Below are 22,974 nucleotides of genomic sequence, written 5' to 3'. Positions count from 1 at the left end.
GTATCCTACTGTTTTCTGACTTGGTCATGTCAGGTTTTTTTTTCAAGAGCCTCAAACCTTCCCATCCCTTGGGATGCTGAGGAGCTATACCGATAGAAAATGGTGGGGATAATGAGAGAGAACTTTGACCCGCAGGCTTCAAAGTTCACCATAGCTACCTATTCATCTTACGCTTCTGGAGTAGAGCTGTTGAGTGGATGACTAGAATTCTTGCCGACAAATTCAGTGTCAGCATCCCCAAAGGGACCGGACGGAATTTGTCTAGGCATCTCTTGGCTTTTAATGGCAGAATGCCATGTGCGAGGGCTCCCGAAATGTATTCGCCAGGATACCTGCTGGGCAGCGCTACGTGTCACTTCTTTATCTGAGCCTTATCCCGATGAATAGCTGATGATGTTTCGCCACTGTCTGTCTGCCAAAGGGTTGCCATCGTGCTACAGGTCAGTAGATGACAAAGCTTTAGCTGTGGATGTCCATTTTCCGCTCTTGTATCCCCATCATCATCACTGCCCCTCATTTATGTAAAGAAGGAAAAAAGAGCTGAAAACAGCCTTTTTTTTTTTTTTTTTTTTTTTAGGAAAGGGTGATTTTTTTTTCTCCTTTTTTATATTAAATCTGTTCTAGATTTGATTTGAAATAAAAGCACAGTGCTGTGGCACCTTATAGGGGAAGAACAGTTTCTTAGCCATGTGGGAAGGAAGGTCTGATGCCCATCTATAACACACATGGTATGTAAATCCCATGTATCTACACAACAAAATTGGGTTTTGCTTGCCGAGGTGTGTATCGCAGTAAAGCTGCTCTTTAACCTTGCTCCCGTTCTGGTTTGGTGACCTGTGTTAAGGCTTGTAGGATTGTAGCAGTGATTGAGGGGGAAACCTGCCTTTATCTCCTTGGGAACTGTGTGAATTCACCTGGTTCTGCTCAGTTCATCTGACAGCAGCCACAGTTTCAAAATTCTTCCTTAAAAATTGCGCTGCCTGGGCGAGTGGCCTACGTGAGCTGGCTCAAAGGGAGTGTTAGCAAAGTTGTTCCATCCTCAAATAAAGTGAATTTCAGCCTGGTAAAGAGTCATATCCAACACTAGGCTAAACTTTGTGTGGCAGGTTCAGCAATGTATTATACAGACACATCTTGAAAGATAATACAAAATAGACCCAATTCATAGGCCTGTGAAATTCCTTGATATTTGGGATGGGGGATTGGGCTTTCATTTGAGCTTTCTTGCTTGGCCGTTTCCTACAGGAAAAGCAGACTTTGTGAGAAACAGAAGGCTATTGAAAATGTCCTGTATGTTGGTATCTGGAAGTGTTGTAGATCGATGCACTTCTTTCAGGCCCCATAATACACAACATTTTTCTTAGAGCTGCATTTATAATTTTTGACCATTATCAGTTCTTATGAATAATTTGAAAATGAAAAGTGTGCTTGCATATAAAGTATTGTGTCTCTCCTCATTTTTAAGAGGGCTGCGTGGGCAGCTGGGCCCTCCAACGGCAGAACTGGATGTTGCTCCAGCCAAGGGACCAGCACTTGCCTTTGGGGCTATGAATAACCAATTGCCTGCAGACATCACTTCGTCTCAACTTTATTTTCAGGGTTGCATTACCTCAGGCTGTTTAATAGCTCCAAGTGTGCTGTTTGTGTTGCTTTAATCAAAATATTCATGCCCTTGTATATTTCTAAAATACTATTGTATATGCCCTTTTTCTCTCTGCCCCTATTTTTTGCTTCCAGGGAATGAAAAGCTGGATATTGGCTGGCTCTGAGAGTCCTACTAGCTGGCCTTTCCTGTGAACAACTAATCCTCAAATCAGGCTTTGGTAAATACATATTTAAGCTGACAAAAGGACATGCATGCGTTGCTTTTCACATAAGATGTAGCTCTACCTCCTGAAAGAGCAGTGATCAAACCAAATCCTACAGAGCAAAAACAAGGATATAGTTTGGGTGGTGATGCAGATAAATGTGTCAGAAGCACATGAAAGTTTTTATTATAGTTATTGCATTTACCTAAACCATTGGTTAAGGTAGACAAAATGAACAATAGGAACAGTTAGAAAATATATGTGTAGTAATTGCTTATTACAGTTGATGAGTTGATACCCTATTTCTCCTTTCTAACAGGATTGACTTTAAATTTCCCAGGGCTTTCCTTTCTTAATTCTAGCATGTTTCACTGGGAATTTACATTGTTTCTAGTGATAGCTAGAAGATAACCAACCTGTATGGAAAAAAGTGTTAATCATGCTCCTGTAATTTTTTTTCTGTAAAGATAACCAAACATAAAACATAACCTATGATGTTTTAAAAGCAGAAGAGGCTTTTATGAAGTGGTATAGCTGTAGAGATCACTCATTCACTTTATAGCTTCCTGGTAAACTTTATTATCTTAAAGATGTAGTGGATTGAGGATCAGTTTCAGAGAAAAACTTAAAAATGGATGGAGAAAATTGAAGCTAAAATGTGTTTGCCCTCCTTAAGTGAGACCTATCATTCGGGATAGCTGTCAAGGCAAATTATTTTCCACCCCCTTGGCTTTGCGGCTTTTCGAACTAGAAATATTCTTGCTTGAAAGTACCAGTGCACCTGTTCTTCTCAGTGAAAAATCAGACTGTAGTTGCTGATGATCAGCAAGCCACCCTGTGAAATAACTCCTTAAATACGTAATCCCCATTGATGGGGTGGGAGAAACTGATTATTCACAGTAACTTCTCACAATCAGTCCTATGGCTTGTTACAGATACTCACAGGTCACTAAACGCACAAACAAGACGAACGTGAAGCATTTTCTGTTTCAAGTCCATTCATTTTGGAGGGCATGACAAGATTTATCGTGTCGTTAGCGGAGGATGTTGTAGTAAATGCAATTCTGCTGTTGCAGAGCCGTGCAAACTTGCAGTGGGTGGTAAGGAGCAGCAAACACACATTTCAGTGTCATGTTGACTCTCTTCAAAAAGAGAGGCAAAATTTTTGGTTTCTGAATGAGCTGCAATTTAAATGGCAAAAGGCAAGCTATTAATTATTCACAGAGTTTTATAAAATTAGAGCTTCCTGTCCAGCAGAGCTAACTGCTGTGGATATAAATGCTTCATAAATTACTCAGGATGGTAAAACTCTGATTTGTCTTTTACAGCAGTTCTTGTTACAAAGTCTGGATGAGAAGTGAAGTGCAGACATAAGAATTTTCTTAAAATTTTATTAAAATGATCCATTAAAAAAAAAAAAAAAAACAAAAAACAACAAGATCTTGTGAAACTGCTTTTTTTCTGTTGAAAGTGTTGCTCTGTCTTCCTCCCACACCCCTGCAACGCTGATCAAACTGATAAGCACCACAGTATAGATAAAGTCAATGCTTTTTAGTACTGAAACTTAATGTTCTTGATTCCTGATGTGAACAGAACAGATTTGAGATGACCTTCTTTTTGTCAGGACAGAGTGCTTCAAGGGTGATCAGTGTTTTCCAGAATGCATTTTCATTCCTATGTTCTCCTCAGAAAATAACATTTCATTGCTTTTCTGAAGATTAAGTATATATTATGAAGCCAAACGACATCGTGCCCATATTTATATGCAAGAGGGGAGGATAGCTAATTTAACGGGAACATTTGATGAATATATTCCATTGTGGCTCATAACCTGATGGTAGGTTTGTTGCTGAGGTCCTTCCTGGGAAGGGGGGCACGAGGAGTTGGAGACTTTTGTTTCTTCTTAGGTGTGCCTGTGGCCCCAAATGGAAACCAATCAAGGAGCGATTTATGTTCATTAAGTGCTTGTCAAAACTGAAAAATTTTCTAATCAACAGCAATCTAGCTGAGGCCCCTCAATGGCTGGGAGTGTCGCCTCCGCAGTATCGGCTATTTGCCTGTTACAACTCTAGGCTAGAAATCCGCTGATGATTACATTAGGCTAAGCTGCGAAGTAAATGAACCATGTCTTATTTAGGTGCAACTAGCTTCAGTGTAGTCCTGCCCCGCAGGGCACTTTATAGCGTTTTATGGCTTTAAAATTAGTGTAGCTTCCCATTTGCTGCAGGGTGCTGCATGTTATGCCTTTGAACTCAATAAGCAAAGGGAAGGGGGCCTTTTGTTTTTTTTCTCCCCCCCCTTTTCTTCTTTTTGCAGTTTAGCAATTTTGTTTTGCATCTTTTCCAGACGGCGTTTTGCAATAAAAATGTCTGACTGCCATGTAAAGGCACAAAAGTCAAGGCTCCATCCATTTACCGGTCTGCTGGGGGTTTGGGGGTTTTTCTCTTGTTTGGGGGGAAGGGGATTGGGTTTTGTTGTTCAGAAGCAGTTGTCGCTGAGGGTGAACAATAGGTTTTGTGGGTCCAGTAGGTCAGCTCGCGAAATAGGAATTATGTTTCAAAAAATAGGCTACATACAGTCTTTAAAATGTCATCCAGAGGTGCAACCATAACCTTCGTTTTCCATAATAGTTTTTATTTTGCCTGAGATCAGGAAACTCTGTCTCAGCCTCAGTGAGCTAAGCCTTAGGAGTGTTATGTCCAATTGAACGGTGGGGAAAAACTGCCATGAAATGATGGTATTTTCCTCAGAAGCTCAGTGTAAACCAGGGACAGATCTGGGAAGGATCCTGGGTCTGGATCAGTTCCTACCACTGGAAAAGCAGGCTTCTTCTGAGGCATTTTAGTAGCTCAAAATGAGAAGAAAATTTATATTCTTTTGTGCGATTGTAGACATGGAATGTCTACAATGTCTAGGCATGTAGACTGCTCTAGGAAGTATCTCTCTTGTTTGGTACGTTGTGCATTGGAAAAGGGTGACAGTGGGACAGGTACACAGTGGAAGAAACACGTGGGGAGGCTGTGCAGAAGGGAGCAGATATTTTTCAAAGTGTTCATGTTATGACACATGGCGATCCCAAGATGTGAGGGAGTTTGGTGTGAGCTTTGAATCCCATTCACCAAGATGCAAGAAATGTAACTCCAGCAAATCAGTTTCTCCCTCTCCACAGTCTAACTGAGCCCAGCCACAGGAGACCCTAATTGTTGTCTTCTGCAGCTTGATCCTTCTGTCTTCTAGGTGAGGTTTCTTGGCCAAGAAGAATAGCTTGCAGCGTTAGCCGTTTCACTGCAATCCCAGCACAAAAGCACAGTCCAAGGCAGTTCAATCAGAATGAGTCCGACTCAGTTTTCTGTTGCTGCCGGAGCAGAGCTGACCTTGCTGGCATGCTCGGCTGCTTACATGTGGTGCAAACCAGACTGGGTAAAATGCTTTGGCTCTCATTCTTCACAAGCTTGTTTTCTTTTACCTTGGAAAATGCTTTGCAATTGGGCAAATCAAGAGGAAAACTCCTGCCTTTAAGGATGGGAGGGTTTGTACTCTGACTTTGCATGCAGGCAGCTATACAGAAAGTATGGGAGATTTAGCCCTCAAGGTACTAACTGATTAATATTGTATTAAGTAACTCAGGAGTCATACACATTTTCTTGCTTAATACACTAATCAGGAAATACTCTGTTTCTGAAATACAGCCTAGGTAGTAAAAAGGACTTTTTGTGTCTGTGTGTGATAAGGGTGATTGTCTCTACTATTAGAGACATTTGAAAATCCTCACATCCTGTGATGTTTTTGTTAACCAGAGTGTTATGTACCTAACACGAGCCCCTCATTTAAAGTCACTTGAGGATCATTCTAGGGAGGAACCGTGCTGCCACATGCTCAGTGGTCCTTCAGTGACACATGTGAGGTAACTTTGGCAGATGCAGACAATCTGGGTTTGATTTCCAGCTTCCTGGGAGCAGCACCCAGCACTTTTTTCTACCTTTCCTTCAATCTGTCCTGGCTCCCCTGAAAAAGGGGCCAAAGCAAGCAGCAGTAGCACTAAGCGTGGCTGTGGGAGAAGAGATTTTTGGCTGTTGTCTTCAGTCTTCTCGGCCGGGAGAACATAGGCAGCTAGCTTGAAGCATCACATAGTCTGGGTTTAGCTTATGGTCCTTGGAGGGTCTTCTCTGGCTTTGAGGGCAATCAGAAGCTGTTATGATGCACGATAGCAAGTTTAACCACCTCTGGCACTGAAAACAAAAGCCCCCCCTGCAAAATAGCAGTGTTTTTTTTCCTCTTTAGAAAATATCATCATACCCATTTGCTCAATTTGCATGTCTGAAAGGGTTCTGTTCAGTTAATTGATTAAATTAATTTGTGCTGTTGTAAATAGAGAGCTGTATTAAGAGCAGAACTTAAGTAATTTTACTTTACATTATTCTGTGTCATGGCACATCGTTTCTTTCTTACTCAAGGCAATTCATTTTGTGGTGCTGTCAAATAATATTTTGTGTCATCCTCAGTCAATGTAGCTTTTACTATTTTCGCTGATATTTTAACAGTTTATTTAGTCCTCTAGATAATGGTCAATGGCCTTGAGTAGTCAAATTAACACCTCGGTGGCACTATATTTGAGCAAACCGCTAACGGTAACCTCAGAATGAAAAGCAATGAGAATCAATATAGCAAGCGTATTTTTTAGGGATTATTGATTGATTGATGCGTTCTGGCCTTAGCTTGAAGAGGCAGCATTGCCCCACAGCTGACTAAGATGAAGTTGCCAGTTACTGCTAACTGCAGGCCATTACCTGCGTAGTATTTCACGAGCCTGGAGATTAGATGGAGACCTTTTATAGTCCTTAGCTGAAGAAACCGCGGCATTTGCAGGGTCTGCAGTGCCTGCCCAGCTGCAGGAAGACGCTGCGCTCTTCTCCGGCTCACAGCAGCTGTTGCTGTGAGAATTGGAGGCGACGTTGATTTGATTCAGCGCTGCCCGTGACTCCTGTAGGGATCGATTTGGGACAACTGAGGCACTAATGGCTTGTCTTGCCCCCCCTGCCTCCGACGGCAGCTCCGCAGAAGGTGGGAGCCATGTGAAGCTGCTGTCAGCAAGCTGGGAGCTGTGGGTCTCCCCGCCACAACTCTCAATTGCTAGCAGGTTTCTCTCATTGCACCTCATTTGCATCTGGGACATCAATTAGCATGTTTGTTGAGGCTAATTGAATGAAACTCAATCATAGCTCTTAATTGCTTGACTATGTGAAAAGAAATCACATTAATGCAGCTAATTAAGTGTATGGCAATAGATGCAACATAATTAGGAGCGAAATGTAAAAAACAAGCGATGGCGAAGGTGCAAGTGCGGGGGTGCGGGGTGCTGCCTTCTCCTGTTATCCACGCGTTTGGGGAGGGTTCCCTTTCCTTTGCCGCTTGCCTTTTTTCGATTTTTTTGTTTTTTTTCCTGCATTGCTGAATGATGAACGTGGACAAATTGAGAAGAAAAATGCAAATGGATTTGCAATTACTACTTTTTCAAGCTGTTGAGGGGCAGAAGATGGCACTTCTGGGGTGGCCCGCTGTTGAGTGGGCTCTAGGGACTTGTTAAGTGCAGTTTAAAAGTACTTGGCTTTGAATTACCCTCATGCCTTGTTAAAGGGTTTTTTCCCCTTTTTTCTCGGATCAGCATTTTCTACAACTAACATCTAGGGGAGTTATATCTGTAACATTTGCATATCAAAATCAGGCTTGCTGTCTTCTCTTTAACACAGCATATTCCAGATGACAGCAAGACCCTCATCTGTTCTAATCTGATCAAACCCTCCATTGCGCTTCAGAAGCTGCGACATTAGTTTGTAGTTTCAACTTTCATTCCCTGAGTGCAGATCTGAAGGGGCGCGCGTGGGGGCGGATGTTTCGCCGACTGGAAACTTGGTCCTTGCCTCTTCTCCTCAGGGAAATGCGGAGATTATCGCTATGCATCTTGCACACAATGAAAGAGGCTTTATTATTTACATTTTATATATCCCTATAAATATTTAAGCTGACATTAATACCTATGTGGCATCTGTTGTGTTTGAGCACTTTCGTATAATAACGGTATGGCTACAGCATGTTTATTTCTTCTTTGCCAACGTTCACTTTCTCAAATGGTTTATAGCTTACCTAAGTCTGGTTTACTCTCAATTAAAAGGACTTTAATAATGCCCTGTCAAATCTCGCAAGTTTGCAGGGTAGTAAGGAAATTGTACATGCTCTTCATCTGAAGATGTTGGAATAAACATCATCTTCTCAAGTTTAAATGGAGTACGCTGGTAGTTGTACGTTAAATAAAACATGTCTATTAAAAAGAGTGCATGCTGAGGTTTAGACACTATCCGATTAAGCCTAATTTTAGAGCCCATAAGCAATAAATGCTCAATTATGTTCTGCTTATTGTATTTTAATTTGTGAAGAACTGTCACTGAACAAGAAAGTTACGTCAATTTGATAATGTATGGATTAAACAGTTTTGTTGATTTCTCTCTAATACCTAGTGAATGAAATTTTATTAATGGATTGCCCTTGTTTCTTTTGGCAGCAGAGCTCTATGTCCTTTCCCCTCAGATTGTTTAGACCCCCCATTTTTACTGTTAATAATTCTCAGACAGCTGCGGGGGGGGGTAAAAAGCTGGTGTGATGGTTTGGGGTTTTTATCACAGATTAACATGAGCTGTGAAGAAATGAATGCTGGTCCACTAGTAGATTTTTTGATGGGTTTTTTTGAGTGGAATATGTAATTTGGGTTGTAAAAACTGTCAAAGGTAGATTTTTGGGAGGGAGCTGATTGCTCCTGGAGTTGTGGCAGCAGTGATGTAGACCTCAGGTGTCCTTTGAGTCCATTTGGGTATTTACTCGTAAAACTGATACTCTGGTGGTGTACAGGTCTGTATGCCACAGGCTTGGAACCAACCTAGTTAAATATTGGTAGACTTTCATATACCACCTGTAATTTGCCTATAACTTGCCCTGGGCGCTAGGATAACTAACTGTGAGTTATGTCTTTGCTCGTGCAGACACTCACAGCATCACCCAGGCTCTGTAAGTTGTTCAAATTCTATCTGAAAAGGAATTCATTTTTTTTTTTTTTTTGCCAGAGCTGCACCACATAGAAGGATGCTCAGGAATACCTTTCCCTTGGTTTTGAGCTTAACTGTAAAGCTTATGCCCAGATCTTTTTCCAGTCTCTAGTTCAAAATGCTGTTTTCCTCCTGGTGTGCGTATACCCAGATGTATTTTTGTGCATTGCTCTTACCCCTCTTCCCCCTTCAGTTCACTGTCCTGTGCTACACATTTTGCATGTCTTCTGATGAGATACAGTCTCTTTCTTTCTTTTTGTGTCCTCATAGTTTTTCCAGTTTCAACTATGTTTTCTGGAGTGTGAGTGACCACAGCTATGTATACCAGGAGATGAACACTTTGGAGTCTTGTGTACTGGCTTTAACACTCACCGTCTCACCTGCAAATATCTCTCCTGCTGTATGCCAGAATTGCAGTGTCTCACCTTAATGAATCACCATTTGCCCTCTGATAAAAACATCCATGTCTATTTGCTTTCTTGTTTCCATCTGAACTAGCCCACGGATAATTTAGGGAATGCTTTTGAAGCTGGAAAACAGAGGAACAAGAGCCTGTTTTTCCTGAAGTTTTTTACTTCTTTGAAGAACTTGTGCTGCTCTTAGTTGGTCTCTGTCTTTCCATAGCTGACTGGGTTTGTCTGCCTAGATCCTCTTTGTGGACTTTCCAAAGAGGAATTAGGAAAAGTCTTTTCCACTTCTGGCTTCTAACCTTTAATGTGTTTACTCTAATCAGAAACAATTCGCATAATTTTTTCCCTTCTGTGATTTTGGTTTTTAATATGTGGAGGAAAAATCGTATTCTAAGGAAACAGTGTTATAACTGCAGAAGCCTTACCAGTCAGCGGGTGCCCTTTGATGACTTTAATGCCCACTGACCAAGTTTGAGGGAGAAAGAGATGCGTAGAACGTGGGCAGGGAGGAGACACAAGTAATCGTGCTCATGAGAGACAGTCAGCCTTGTTGTCTTCTGTTTGGGACCTGCTAGCTGGTGAATTCCTAAATGTGGCTCAGAACCCACCATATTACTAGTTACGTCTTACTCAACTGGTAGTTGAAGGGTTTAGTAGAGAGCTGAAGACTGTTGGGAGTATTTGTAATGGAAAGTGTGGAAGGGATTATCAAGAAAAAGAAAGGAAGAAGAAAACAGTGTGGTGATTGACGGCAAATGATATAGGACAAAAGTCTTATGAAAACAGGTTTTGTTAGTTCTATTGCTTGCAGAACTACCTGTTTGATTTTGGCTTTTGTTTTTTTGTTTGTTTGGTTTTTCCCTCTTACCAGGACTACATGCAGAACGTTCATGGGAAAGAGATCGACTTGCTGAGAACCACTGTGAAAGTCCCCGGGAAGAGGCCACCCCGAGCTACATCAGCTTGTGCGCCCATTTCCAGTCCCAAAACAAACGGCCTCTCCAAGGACATGAGCAGTTTACACATCTCGCCAAATTCAGGTAAGGCAACAACATGCTAGGGAAGAAAAGGGAAAAGACTGCATTTCCAGTGCCTGCAGGCAATTGTCATGTACTACTAGGATGGGTATGTTATCTATTGATGATTTACAAATCCAAATAACTACTGATGTGTGGCTTTTTTAAGCCCTAACTGCTGATATGTCCTCCATGAGAGTTTCTCTGAGTCTCTGAGTAACCTTCAACGTCCATCTTTTTATACTTATTACCTTATCCTTGCCAAAACCCTACATAATTTCATAGAAATTAGCATTGATGAACAATGTATGATGCCTAGTGACTGATCTGTTAGGTCTAATATTTTGGAAAAACAGGAGTTGTATCATTTGAAATGGGTTTTTGCAGCTTCCTGGTAGAGGATCCATGGCACTTCTTTCCACCTTTAGAAGGATGTATAGTTTTGGACTTTCCAACAGCAAGATTGTTCCGTAGAAAGCTATTCTGGTTCATTTATGGAAGTATTTTATAGCTCCTTGCGAGTTCTAAACAAAGACGTTTATTGTTTGCTGAAGTACTTGTCCATACAGCAAAGCAGATTTAAAAAATTGCATTAAGGAAAAACATTTAAGACAATTTATCTTGTAAAATGCACAGCTTATACAGAACTCATAACGGTATAGTGCTGGTATGGAAGTTTTGTCAGCATGTTTGGGATGGTGTCCATAAAGTGCCAAGTGCTTTTTGCATTTATGATTAACGTAAACATCTCCAGCATGTGCTGATAAAACCATCCAGACACGCTTGGTCCCTGTGCAATACGTGCTACACGAGTAGGATGAGTAACCACAGAAAAGAACTCTGCTATTCAAGCGTCTTCCCTTGGATAGTAATAGTTATCTCATGCTTCAAGTCAAGGTGTAATTCCCTGTGTTTTTGCAATGCACATTTCCTCTGTGTTGAGGGAAGGAGAAGGATTTTCCTTCCAACGTGAATGCCAGTCATTGAGATGAATGCTTAAAAAAGGAAAAGGGAAAAACAAAATGCACCTTGTGGCTTTACGGTGGTGCCACTGAGCAGACATCTTTGGAGATCGTGTGTGGTGTCTTGTACTAGTTTGGCTGGAGACCTGAAATGTCTGAAGCTGTGATTTCCTCCGACTTTTTCAAGTTGTAACCTACCCCTCCAGAGTCACAGAGCTGCCATTGTCGCTGGAAGAGTTCATAGCAGAGAATTATTCATGATTGATTTGGTTTTTGGTCATTTGCTTTTTTTGCTGGTGGTGGTTTGTTGTTGTTGTTGTTTTCATTTTGCTATTTAATTTAGATGATGAGGGGTGGGGGGTTCAACATATTCCATAATTTAGGGAAGGAAAGTGCTGGACTGCGTAAAAAAAACAGTGGTAAGATGTTAAGAGATTTCTGTTTTTAAGGCATTTGAATACAGGCAAAAACTACTTGATTGCTTTAAAGAAGTATGTTTCTGGAAACATATTCAGAGATACATGCTAATATAAAGTTTATAGCATGGAATTTACATGTTTTGCCATATGCTTAGATTGCCAGGTCAGAGGAAAGCAGCTTGTACATGACTTTGATGAAATGGGCAATACTAATTTTGTTTCAGGATTCTCTGCTAATGCTTTCTTTACCTGAAGCGTGCCGTAGACAGCTCTATCTGGCAGTGCTGGTAGCCACTGTGTATGTACCCTGGCTAGCCTGTGGTTTTATCGCACAGCAGTTGCTTTAGAAGAGAAGACTTAATTATGCTGGAAAGTGCAAATGCTGGAAAACAGCTCTGCCTTTAGACAGCTGTTTTCACATAACAAGGTGGGAATAGTTGGAGTTTCTGTCCTCTCTCTTGGCATCTTTATCACGTTGCTTAGAAATACTCAAAGACTTTTCTGTTGATGTCTGGGTACCACAGCTCGAGGGATCCACTGTGGTTAATGCCCTCCTCTTGTATGAAAGAGTTGTATCCAAGGAAACTTGAACCTGATTTCTCTATGATTACCCACTTGACTACTTTCATTTCCCATCTCAAGCAGCTGGGATGCTACACTGATCCTTCTTTAATTTTAAGCCAGTTCTTGACCTGCTTATCTTTGCATGGTGCTCTTCCCATAGATAAAGCAAGGACTGATGTCTTAATTATATTACCCCTATAGCTGACTGGAAGCTTAACAAGTTTTTAAGCACCTTTATAACTCGCTGGGGGAGCAGGTGAAGACAGGCTGAACAGCTTTATGCTCTGTGGGGCAGCTGGCCAACCTGTTCCTGCCTCACTACCTGCCTGCTTTGGGTGTTGGAGGATGTGAAAAGGGGATGGTTCAGGTGTTGGTGTGAGAGTAGGGTCAGTGAAGATGCACACATCTCTGTACGGTTGTATTTCACTAATTCAGCTGCATACGCAACGAGTGGTTTCAGAACGGCTGTAGTATTTTTCCCTTACAGTCCTCGCTTCTGTAATTCTGGTTGGTACATTCGGCCATGGTATCACTTCTCTGTGGTTTTTCTTTACAGAATTTGTTTCTTCTGAAGGGGCTGCCTTTGTTAAAACTTCCTTTCTTAAAGGCCACATTTGAGGTCTGTCTGGTTATTGCGTTACTGAACAGAATGACCAGGAGCTTTTTTAGAAAGCTGATTGATTCAAGCAGTGGTTACTCCGTTAAAAACAAACAATAAAAAAGGAAATACTAATCAGTAAAGTATTACTTTAAAAAAAAAAAAAAGACATAAAAATGAAAAAAATAGTAGTAGGATAGAGTGGATCTGGGAAATACCTGTGAGCAGCGCATCTGTCCATATATTCACTCTCCACAGTCTTGTGTTGGGTAAGACTGAAGAGATGCATTGCAGAGAGTAATTTGAAAATGTTAGGGGAGTATTAGTATTGTAAAAAAGGTGCTGTCACAAGCTGTGCCTCGTGGCATGTTAGTCTGAACTTCCGTATGGTCAAGTATATGGACTGTTTTTTATGCAGGGGATCGCAGCTTCAGTTGGGTGGGAGACCCGCAGGAACTCGGCACTGGGCTTCTGGAGTGCCAGGAGGAGCGCTGGTATGTCTGTGGTTGCCCATCGTGCAACTAAAAACGTTTATAAATTATCCCTTGCAGTCCGTGGAGCTGTCTCAGAGCTTTTTCTCAGTTGTTAGTGCTGGCAGAATATTGTCTTCATCTTGACTGATGCTTTAAAACTGATTTCAGGCCTGAAATTGTCTGTTACTGTTTTTCATTGTGAGGTTTCTGTATGTAGACTTGCTTTATGGAGGAGGTTTGCACCAAGCAGAGAAAGAATCAGCATGTATTATTTTTATTTCTAAGCATGCAAATACGCTATATCCTTACTGCTTCATGTTACTGCTACCCCAAAACAGTGATGTTTTCTGTTCTTCTGTGCTTTTTGCCAGTGCAGGCTTGGTACCTGGAGCAATATTCTCCGTGCTTAGAGGTGAGGACAGTATTTCAGTTAATTGTTTGATGTGGCCAGGAATAGACAAATTTTCCGTGTACTTTTACATAATTGTGTATAGTGCAGTGAAAAAGCTAAGCTATTAAAACAATACCACTGCTCAGTTAAAATGTCACGTTTAAAATTGCCCCTGAAAATTGGATTCATTTTATCTGCTTATACATGGTGATAGCACAGGCCCACTAAAAGCATTTCTTTGCTGAGATTAACTTTTTTCCACTAATTTGTGTTCCTAGAAACATCTGAACTTATTTTCATTCAAACATCAAAACAAAGAAGTCAAGGCATTTCTGCTATCCATTTCAAGTCATCCACGGTCTGTTATTAAGCACTGCTCAGAAGATGCCCCTTAAATATGGATTTCATTGCCAACTTTGCCAATAAATATATGTATTTGATGTCTGCTTGATCGCCTATAACTGACATGTTTTGAATTAATTTCTTCACGAGTGCTCAGCAGATACTTTTCTCTGTTTCTTGGTGGAATTACTGATATTTTGGATAGATGCCAGCGTATCAGCTGGTCTAATAGGGATGCAAAGGCAAAGCCTCTTGCCTGTCACCTGGTGGGTTATAAAATACGTGCTCTGGGCATGCTGTCTCAAAAGTCGATACTTCTCGGCACAAGTGTCAGGGATAGTTTGTGGAAGGCTTGGGACAGCTCAGGTCAGGGACAGGGAGCAGAAGGTGTCATCTCACAAGAGATGCTTTGCAGATAGCTTTCATCTCCGAGCTCCCACTTGATTTCTGAAGGGATGAACATCAGTACCTTGTGTCTCTGTGAGGCAGTGCTTGCTGTTAGAAGTAAAAGCCACAGCAGTTAATCCACGAGAGGACTCAGAAGTTCATTCAGCTTCTCTTCTGGTTTCCACCACCGTCTGTGAGGCTTTAGGGCAGCCCGAGCTCTTCCTTCTCATTGCCTTCCCCATCTAAAGCCTTCTTGGACCTCAGTGGTTGCTGCAGCAAACACCTGCAGTCTCTTTCTCCTGTGTGTTTAGGGATGGTGAACATCTTTCCCAAGGTGCTTCCCATAGTGTAGTTATGAGAAGAACAGAAGGAATTAGGCTAATCAGGGAGATGATGTCCTGAATTCAGGAGGAGTATACTCCGTTATTTGGTAATTGATTGGTGACAGCCAAGCAGTAAGTGAAAGTTTTCTCTCTTAGATCAGATTGACGTGGATGTCACACGCAGGAGGAGAAGTTCTAAAGCATGAATTTAGTCATGCTTTGTGGCATTGCTTGTCTGAACAAGATTGTTTTTCTTGTTTTAAAGACTGTTGGACAAATACAGACATATAATAATCACCTCTGTGACAGCTATCGCAATCTGTAAATGTGTTTACATCCCAAACATCTGGAAGGAGATACCTCTGGGAAATAAGAATCTTAACAACAAAAGCCAAGTTCCAGTTCTTCTTGAGAGCTTCCATTTCAGAGATGTTTAAAAGAAAAAAATGAAACACACAACACCAAGACTTACATGAGAATTTATGAAGAAAAAAACCCAAGATGACTCTTATTCAGCTGGGTTTCCAAATGGACGCAAGAGATGGGAGAAAGAATTTTTCCTTGATGTGTATAGTCATGGTAGGACAGTAACCAAAATGGAAGCATAACAGCAGCGGGGAAAAGGAGTATTTTCTGTACTCCGTCAAAAACAGACAAATGAGGAGAAGGTAAGACTGTGTTTACTTTTGCGAGTCCAGACACCTTACCTGGAAAAAGGCTGATTTTTCTCTCCCTAGAAGTTTTGCCCTGACACTTCAAAAATGAAAGCTGGTCTCTGGGCGTTCTTGGAGGTACAATTTGGAGTTTATCCTGTAAGAACTGGGATTCTGTGTGGTTCCTTCTCCCAGACAATGTGGGAGGGTGGGATGAGGGGGTGGTGTTTTGATTTTGTTATATGAAGGCTTTAAATTACAAATTTTCTACTGTGGCTTTATGAAAGGTGTTTGTATGCCCACATGGTAGGAATCTCTGAGTTGGGGGACGTGGAAGTTTGCTCCCTTAGGCTGAAGTTCTGTTACTTTTGTGGTGCCTTAAACCAAAGGTATTGAATGACTCTTGAAGTAACTTGAATTTAAATTAAATTTACCTGGCAGCTAACATCATTCTGTTGATGTGTCTTAGCTGGAAGTGCTTCAGGAAAGGGTAGCTGGTGGATTTGCTCATTTCCAACATTATCTAATAGTTGGTAGCATATTGCAGCAATGTCATAAGGACCAGCACTCCTGTACTACATCGGTTGCTGGCCAAGGATTCTCTGCCTTTTAGAAGCTGAGACAGTTCTTGCTGGGTCTGAGTTTCAATTACTCCCATGTTGGGTTGGAGTAGAACTGGTGACCTGAAGGTGAACTTAACTCCTGAAATCTCTCCCAGGAGTCATTTATTTCTTCTCCTCTACAAACAACCCCAAGCCTGAGCTGCAGCAAGAGCCACTGATGTAGAAAGTTCACATCTAAAAATAGCTTATGGTGTAGAGATAAATTGTTTCCTGATTAACACTTCATTTAAATAATTTGGTGCTATTAAATTTACTTACAGTAGTGACTGTACAGTATGTGAAGTATCCTAAAATGTGTTAGCTACATAGCCATCATTAAGTATGCTAAAGGTTGTTATCGGCTAACTCTCTGTGACATTTCAGACATGTTATAAGAACGGCATCTTCACATTTTTATAAATGTGAGTTTTTTATCTGTTATTAATTATGATCATCTATCAAACCAACACAATGGTCATTAAGTCATCTTATTTTACACTGAGGTTCTTAGAATCAGGCTGAGTTGGAATGGACTGCCTTCCAGGTTTTTCTTTAAAAAAGGTAGAGAATTGATGTTTCAATTAGACCAGTATACCTTCAAAGTAAGATTTCTGACATGGTGTCTTTAGATTTTAATACCTGTCTAATAATTCCGTTCTTTAACCGCTGCATTTTTTTCCCTTTAAGCTGATTCTGTATCTACAGCCCTACCTGTCACGTTGGGTAGCCGTTTTCCACAATATCTGAATTAACAGCTGCTGAATCCGGACAGAGCCAATACCCTCTGAAGTGTGGCATGCCGTGTGCAGGAGGGGAAGCGTGATGTGAAACCGTGGGTAGGATCGCTCCTCCGTTGTGATGCGTCGTGAGTTCGAGTCTCGATCCAAAGTATACTGAATTCATTGGTATTTTTGTAGATCATGTAGTTACCTTTCTTAAATCCGAAGTTACTCTGTGGATTCAGGTGTAATGATCAGATTGACAATGAGTAAAAATGTGTATCAAGCCAAGAGCTTGCTATCGTGGGCAATTGCTCCAAAGCCTATAGATCTTGGGTGCCTTTGCTAATATATGCAGAACTGAATCCTAAATTCTTCAATCTGCTCTGAAGTCCTTACTTGTAGGTGACTGAGGTCATGTACTGGAGCAGTGTGTGACTTGACAGTGCTAGATTTTATCCGGTGGTGTCCCGAGGAGACCAGAGATTGGTGGTTATTTGCTACTGATTTTGCAGTCTGACATGGTATGCAAGACATGACTTAACATGAAACATTTTCCACACTTCAGCTTGAGCGTTTTATGGTTTTGCTACAGATCACAAATGCAAGTTTGTGACTTACTTTTGTCATTAATCACCCAAGTCAATTTTCCATTTGGTTGGGTTTTGCTGTTTAGTTCAGTGATATACAGTTGTAGTGGAAAAAAAAAAAGGTGAAGTTATCCGTTTGCTCATTTCAAAGGAAAAGAAGCCCAATTTTAAGTGAATCGGAGATTTCCCTTTCATCTCACCAGAGGGGGATCCCTCAAGGTCATCTCCTCCAGTTCTTTTGGACTAGGATTTGCCCTTTCCAGAACCCAAGAGGAATCAGCTTTCACTGGTAGTTCCCTGTATTGCTTGATATTGGGGAAAAAAGGAGCAGGGCAAATATTAGTGTTAATGAAATAAATATTTGCTGAAAACACCGCATTTGTTAAATATTGAAAAAAATGAGTTTGCTTAGAAGATTTTCTCTTTAGGGAAAGAAGGACATAGCAAACGGTCGTATGATTCTTTCTTACAGTGGGCAAATGGTCCCAATCTCTCTCTAGTGACGATTAGGTAGATAAAGGGTAGAAACGTGTCGTGAAGCTTCAGGCGGATGACTGTAGATGCTGGAAAAGATGTGGTCGGTGCTGCTCAGCCTGTGCCTGTTCCACTCTGGTTGATTTTCATGCCTCTGTTGCGCCGTATCCTGAATAAAATCACAGATCTGTCTTGTCCACCCAATGCAATCTCACCGAGTTTTGACTGTTACACGTTGTAATACTAACCAGTTGGATGTTAAGACCTTTGCAGAATTGCTCATTCTTTTTCCCCCAGTGATTTTAAAATATTAAAGCCATCAGGAGTGTTGAAGCTGATTTACCAAAAGGGAAAAAAAATTCACAAATGTGTTTTGAGTATTGAACTGCCGTTGACATCTAAAGTCCCAACCATGCTGTTTTCCTCCACACTTCAGCAATCAGGACATCCAGCAAACCCATAAAAAACCAAACTAATAGCATGAATATTCAGTGACCTAGAATACTAATTATTGTCATGAATATTAATGTGATCGGACTTGCTTTTTCCTCTTCTCTTTCTCTCTGGCTCTTTTTTTTTTTTCCTTTTTTTTTTCCACTCAGCCAGCTCTAAAGATGGACCATAATGAGAGCATTTAAGAGAGAGAGCGCTCTCCGCCGTGACAGGGACCGGGGTAATAAGGAGAGCTTGATTAACGTGGTGCACTTGGGGGAGAGATGAGAAGATTCACGTGGGCCTGTTGTGGGGGAGGCAATGAGGCACCGGCGGCTGTGTTGCTGCTCCCTCAGATTAATGAGGCCTAAGAGTGCATTAGGAACAGTGACAAAGGTTTGATCTAATGGGCTCAGTCATTTTTCCTTTGAGTGACAGACGCACAGAAGTAATTGGCTGTGCAGAATGGCAGCTCATTGGCAGTACTTAAGGATACATTATCCCCGTTGTGTGGCCCGCAGAGGCTGTTTATCAAAACTGCTCACACTGCAGACATGCATTCACTTAGCTGCTGTTACAGTGGCAATAGCTATTAAAAAAAAAAAAGTCGTCTTGCATTCGTATCTATTGTCTCTTTTTTCGTAAATAAAGTTTCTTTGTTCCATTTTCTTAAGAGTCTGGAGGATATTTGGATGCCAGCAGTCGTCCTTCCCCATCCCGAAGAGGCTCTGCTTGCAGCTCACAGGGTTTGGGGAGGTTTATAGGCTCATGGAAAGCTCCCAAAGTTAGTTTGGTTGATCTTACTGGCTTTCGATGTAGATCCAGCGTGCAGGTAAGACCTTCCCTCCCTCCCCCTCTCCAATTCCTTTATTAATAACTTCTAGAGACAGTCAAAGAGATTAAGAAGAATTTTATATCTTTTGCCTCAGGCCCTTACACATGCTTCACTTTACACATGAGCAGCACAATACCCCTGGATTAGTTGATTTTTTGCTGTTATTTGTGCAAAATTAAATTCAGAATTTTTAACAGGATTCACAACCAAATAACAGCAATACAAAGAAGAGTGTTTGTCAATGTAAAATGGTCACCTCTGGGTCTTAAAGATCGAGTTCCTTGAGAGGCAGGTAACCTCAAGCAGGGCTTGCCTGGAAAGTGAAACATACCTTATTTATTACTGTTATTTTATTAAAACTACTGAAAAAATAGTAATATGTCTGCTGGCGAAGGAAAAGCACACTTTGATCCCAGCAGAATAAATAGCCTGGGATCTTAAGCAGAAGCCCTTGGTGAAGATCTTGGGTTTCTCTTTCTTTTAGAAGAGTTGACTTAATTTTCCTCCACACTTGCTGTGTTGGTTTGGCAGGCTCTGAGAATAATAGCTTTTCTCGTTACACTCCCAGCACCATGTCCTTCACTGCCAGGATATTTCTTGGCATTGCCTTGTTTGTTCATTAGTATTGACCCTTCTCGGTTCATACACTACTAATCAACCCTGGTTTGCAGAGGCTGCCCTGCCAGGCTACACAATGGAAGGTCTTCCTCTGTTAATAGCTGCTTATTTCAGGAAATTTGTTCACTAAATAAATGCTTCTGAAAAAAAATTAAAAATAATTAAAACCCACAAGCAGGTCATCTGCTACAGTGTTGGAAATGATTACCAGTGTATTGAAGGAGAGTTTCAATGCTGGAACCAGTGTGTTTTCAAAAGATACCGTCTTCTCACTCTTTCTCATTCCATGGACAAGTAACCTCAGGTTATTTTGAGTCCCTGATAAACCCAAGGCAGAAATGATGTGCTGTTTGCATGCTGCCATCAGATTCAGAATCTGTAACAGTACTTTAGGGGATTTTCCCCCATTAATAACTCCACTCAAGACCCTAGTTATGGAAGTTGGAGCTCTCCAGCCCTGGTCCCACAGCTGACCTTCCTGAGACTGTGGCCAGACAATGCTGACACTGGGGCAATACCTCCCTTTCCCATGCAGATGTTACTCAGTCGGAAACTCAAGGAGCTCTAGGTAGCAGCTTTCCCAGATTTCAGTGCAGGGCATGAAGTCTCTCTGAAGTTGTCAATGGAAGGGGGATGCATCTCTGAAAAATGGATACTGCCATCTGAGGCAGCAAACTGGTGGAACCCAGAAGAGCCATTCCCAAATTTTCTTCAGCTAAAGCAGGAGTTGTCCTGACGTTCATCTTTATAGGCAAAGCAGAAGGCAGACAGTGGCACTGCTTGGTCAGCCACTTAGGGAAGGCTTTATTCACGGGAAGGGTTTGTGCACAACTCCAGGAATTAGTTCATGAACGTGGTGCAGAATTGAGTAAAGGGGAAGGGAATGTTTTTCATCTTTTTGCAGCTAACAAAGTGGCCTTGCTCACTTTTCTATTGTACCCTAATGCCTGAAGAAACTTCAGGGAGCAGTGGTGGTTGTGGGTTTTGAATGGGTGGCCAACAGCCAATCTAACCTACTTGACAGTCGCTTTTACTGAATTAGAGGGCATTTCAAGAATAGGCAGTATTCCTGCAACATAAATTGACCCAACGTGATTTGAAACAATTAACCCTCTGATATCAAGAGTCAAGATTTCCTGACCCACAACTCTAATGTATTTTTCATTAGTTCTAACAGCTGGTGAGCACAGCCCTCTGGCCTTAAGAGGTTTATTTCTTTTTTTGGAAGAGAAACTCATGTTGAACATGAAGAGTGTAACTCAAATAAAACGTGGCCATGGTGAAAGCGTAGCAGTAGGCTGTAGTTCATCTGGTTCAGTCGTTCTGTGCTTCTGGGCAGCTGCTCTCTGCGGATCTCATACGCTGCTGCTTCACAGAAGAATACAGTTCTGCTTCATGACTCTTGCAATGTCTGCTCGTCTCATAAATTCAAGAGTGTATTAGTTGCACTCCTGAATATAACTTCTTGTAACTAAGGGATTTGTTTGAGAGAAATCACGAGTGTGCTGCAGCAGGACATGGAGACCACCTCCATGTGCTTAAGTCATTTGTATCTTGCTTTTTAGGCTATAGGTATTAATTATATTAATTCTGCATTTGTAATTGGTGGGTAGCGTAGCTGGTGAAGACTAAGTTTGAAGTAATGTGCTGCCTAGTGATGATTCACTAAGGTGTTTTTGTTTAGTTAAACGACAGCAAAATAGGAATTGTTAAAATGCTATCCACCATACTGTTCTGTTACGAGAACAACAGGACAAAAACCCAGAATGATTTCTTTTATCATTGGGCGAGTTACTGCATATCTATAACATTCATGTTAAACTTTATTGGAAGCACAGAGTCTTTATCTTTTGGCTTTTACTGACTTGATGTCCACTTATCATTTTCTGTGGTCCTGTGTTTGTATAAATATTTGTTATTTTCATAATGTTTTTAAGTATTGTAATCTAATGTTGCATTTATGGTCTGTTGTTTTGTAAACCTGAAACAACTGTGTATGAAGAGCCAAAGTGAGCCCCTCTGCGCACAGAAAATTGAGACACATTCTGCCCCCAGTGTGTGTGTTTCCATCAACTTCTTAATGCACACATAAGTGCACACAGGCATGCACATCTCTGCTTAATTCCTCTTATGCTGATTCTCTTGTCTTCATCTCTGCTGTTTGAGGCTATTTACAGTGAATAGATGGACATATAAAATTGATTTTGTGTGAGCACGCTCCCTTTTCTTAGAGGCTCTTCTGCTGAGCATTGACCAAACCTGGAAATTACCGTGGATCTTAATTTGGATGGTTTTTGTAGAGCTTAATTGTTTGAACGTTTTGTAAGCGCGATCATAACGGGGTATTTTATAATATCAGAAAAGATAGTTTTAATAAAGCTGTCTAGAGCTAGAAAGAGGAACTCTTCCTTTGATGCTCCTTTGGTAGATGAAAACATTTTTGTTCAATAGGAGACCAGCATCTTTTTTTGCTCATTTGAGACCAGTTCTGGCAACATACTGATATTCATTCAAATATAAATGCCATATTCACTTTGAAATGCAAATTGTTTAAAGAAAAATAGCATATGGTAGAGGTAAGTACCTTTTCAAATCAGCTCCCACACTTTAGGGATGTGAGTACAGCTAAAATTATTCTTTGGAAAGAATCTGGAGCCTTTGACACATTGAAGCTTGAACTAATCAAGGCTTCCCAGTAAGCATATACACATATCCATATCAAGGAAACAGTGCTGAGAATACATGGATTAGCATAGTAATTTAACTGCCCCCTGCTAATCAACTTAAGCAACCAGCTGATGCATATATGATGTGTTTGAAGAGGCGCTCTTTCACAACTCCAGAGTAGGCCAGGTAGCTGACCATGGATTTCATGTTAATGTCAAGATAGTTATCTGTCTACATATAGATATATATACATATTTGTGTGTATACATGTACAGACAAGAGAGGCAACGGATGCAGAATGCATCAAGGCATAATGCACTGAGGCATTGCTTGTCAGAGCTTGGCATAAAGGCTTCATGTGCCCAACCCAATATATGGGATTTACTTTTCAATAAGTATTGCTTGCCTCCTCTTTTTTCACTGTCTCTTGCTTGTCTGCTAAAAGCCTGAGGTGATTTCTGCTGTTGAGGCTTTATCCTTGAGCAAAAATAAAGGACAATTGCTTTGTGAAAGGTCTAGATTGGGCTTTTCCTAGTGTAGAAGGGGAAAAAAACCCATGTAGAGTTGTTTTGTAGAAGCTTTGTGCAGCAGTTGACT

General features: G+C 41.1%; 1 protein-coding gene across 19 annotated transcripts in view; it reads left to right on the top strand.

The window, feature by feature from the left end:
* Positions 1-22,974, top strand: part of AGAP1 (ArfGAP with GTPase domain, ankyrin repeat and PH domain 1) — a 370,539-nt gene that overhangs the window by 229,443 nt on the left and 118,122 nt on the right. For all 19 annotated transcript variants that reach the window (XM_065069196.1, XM_065069193.1, XM_065069192.1 and 16 more), the window contains one exon: positions 10,184-10,352. In XM_065069196.1, the coding sequence (XP_064925268.1) occupies positions 10,184-10,352 (169 nt within the window). The remainder of the gene's footprint in view (positions 1-10,183; positions 10,353-22,974) is intronic.

The sequence above is a fragment of the Columba livia genome, chromosome 7 (assembly GCF_036013475.1).
Source record: "Columba livia isolate bColLiv1 breed racing homer chromosome 7, bColLiv1.pat.W.v2, whole genome shotgun sequence".
NCBI lineage: Eukaryota > Metazoa > Chordata > Aves > Columbiformes > Columbidae > Columba > Columba livia.
This window is presented reverse-complemented; position numbering and strand designations above follow the sequence as displayed.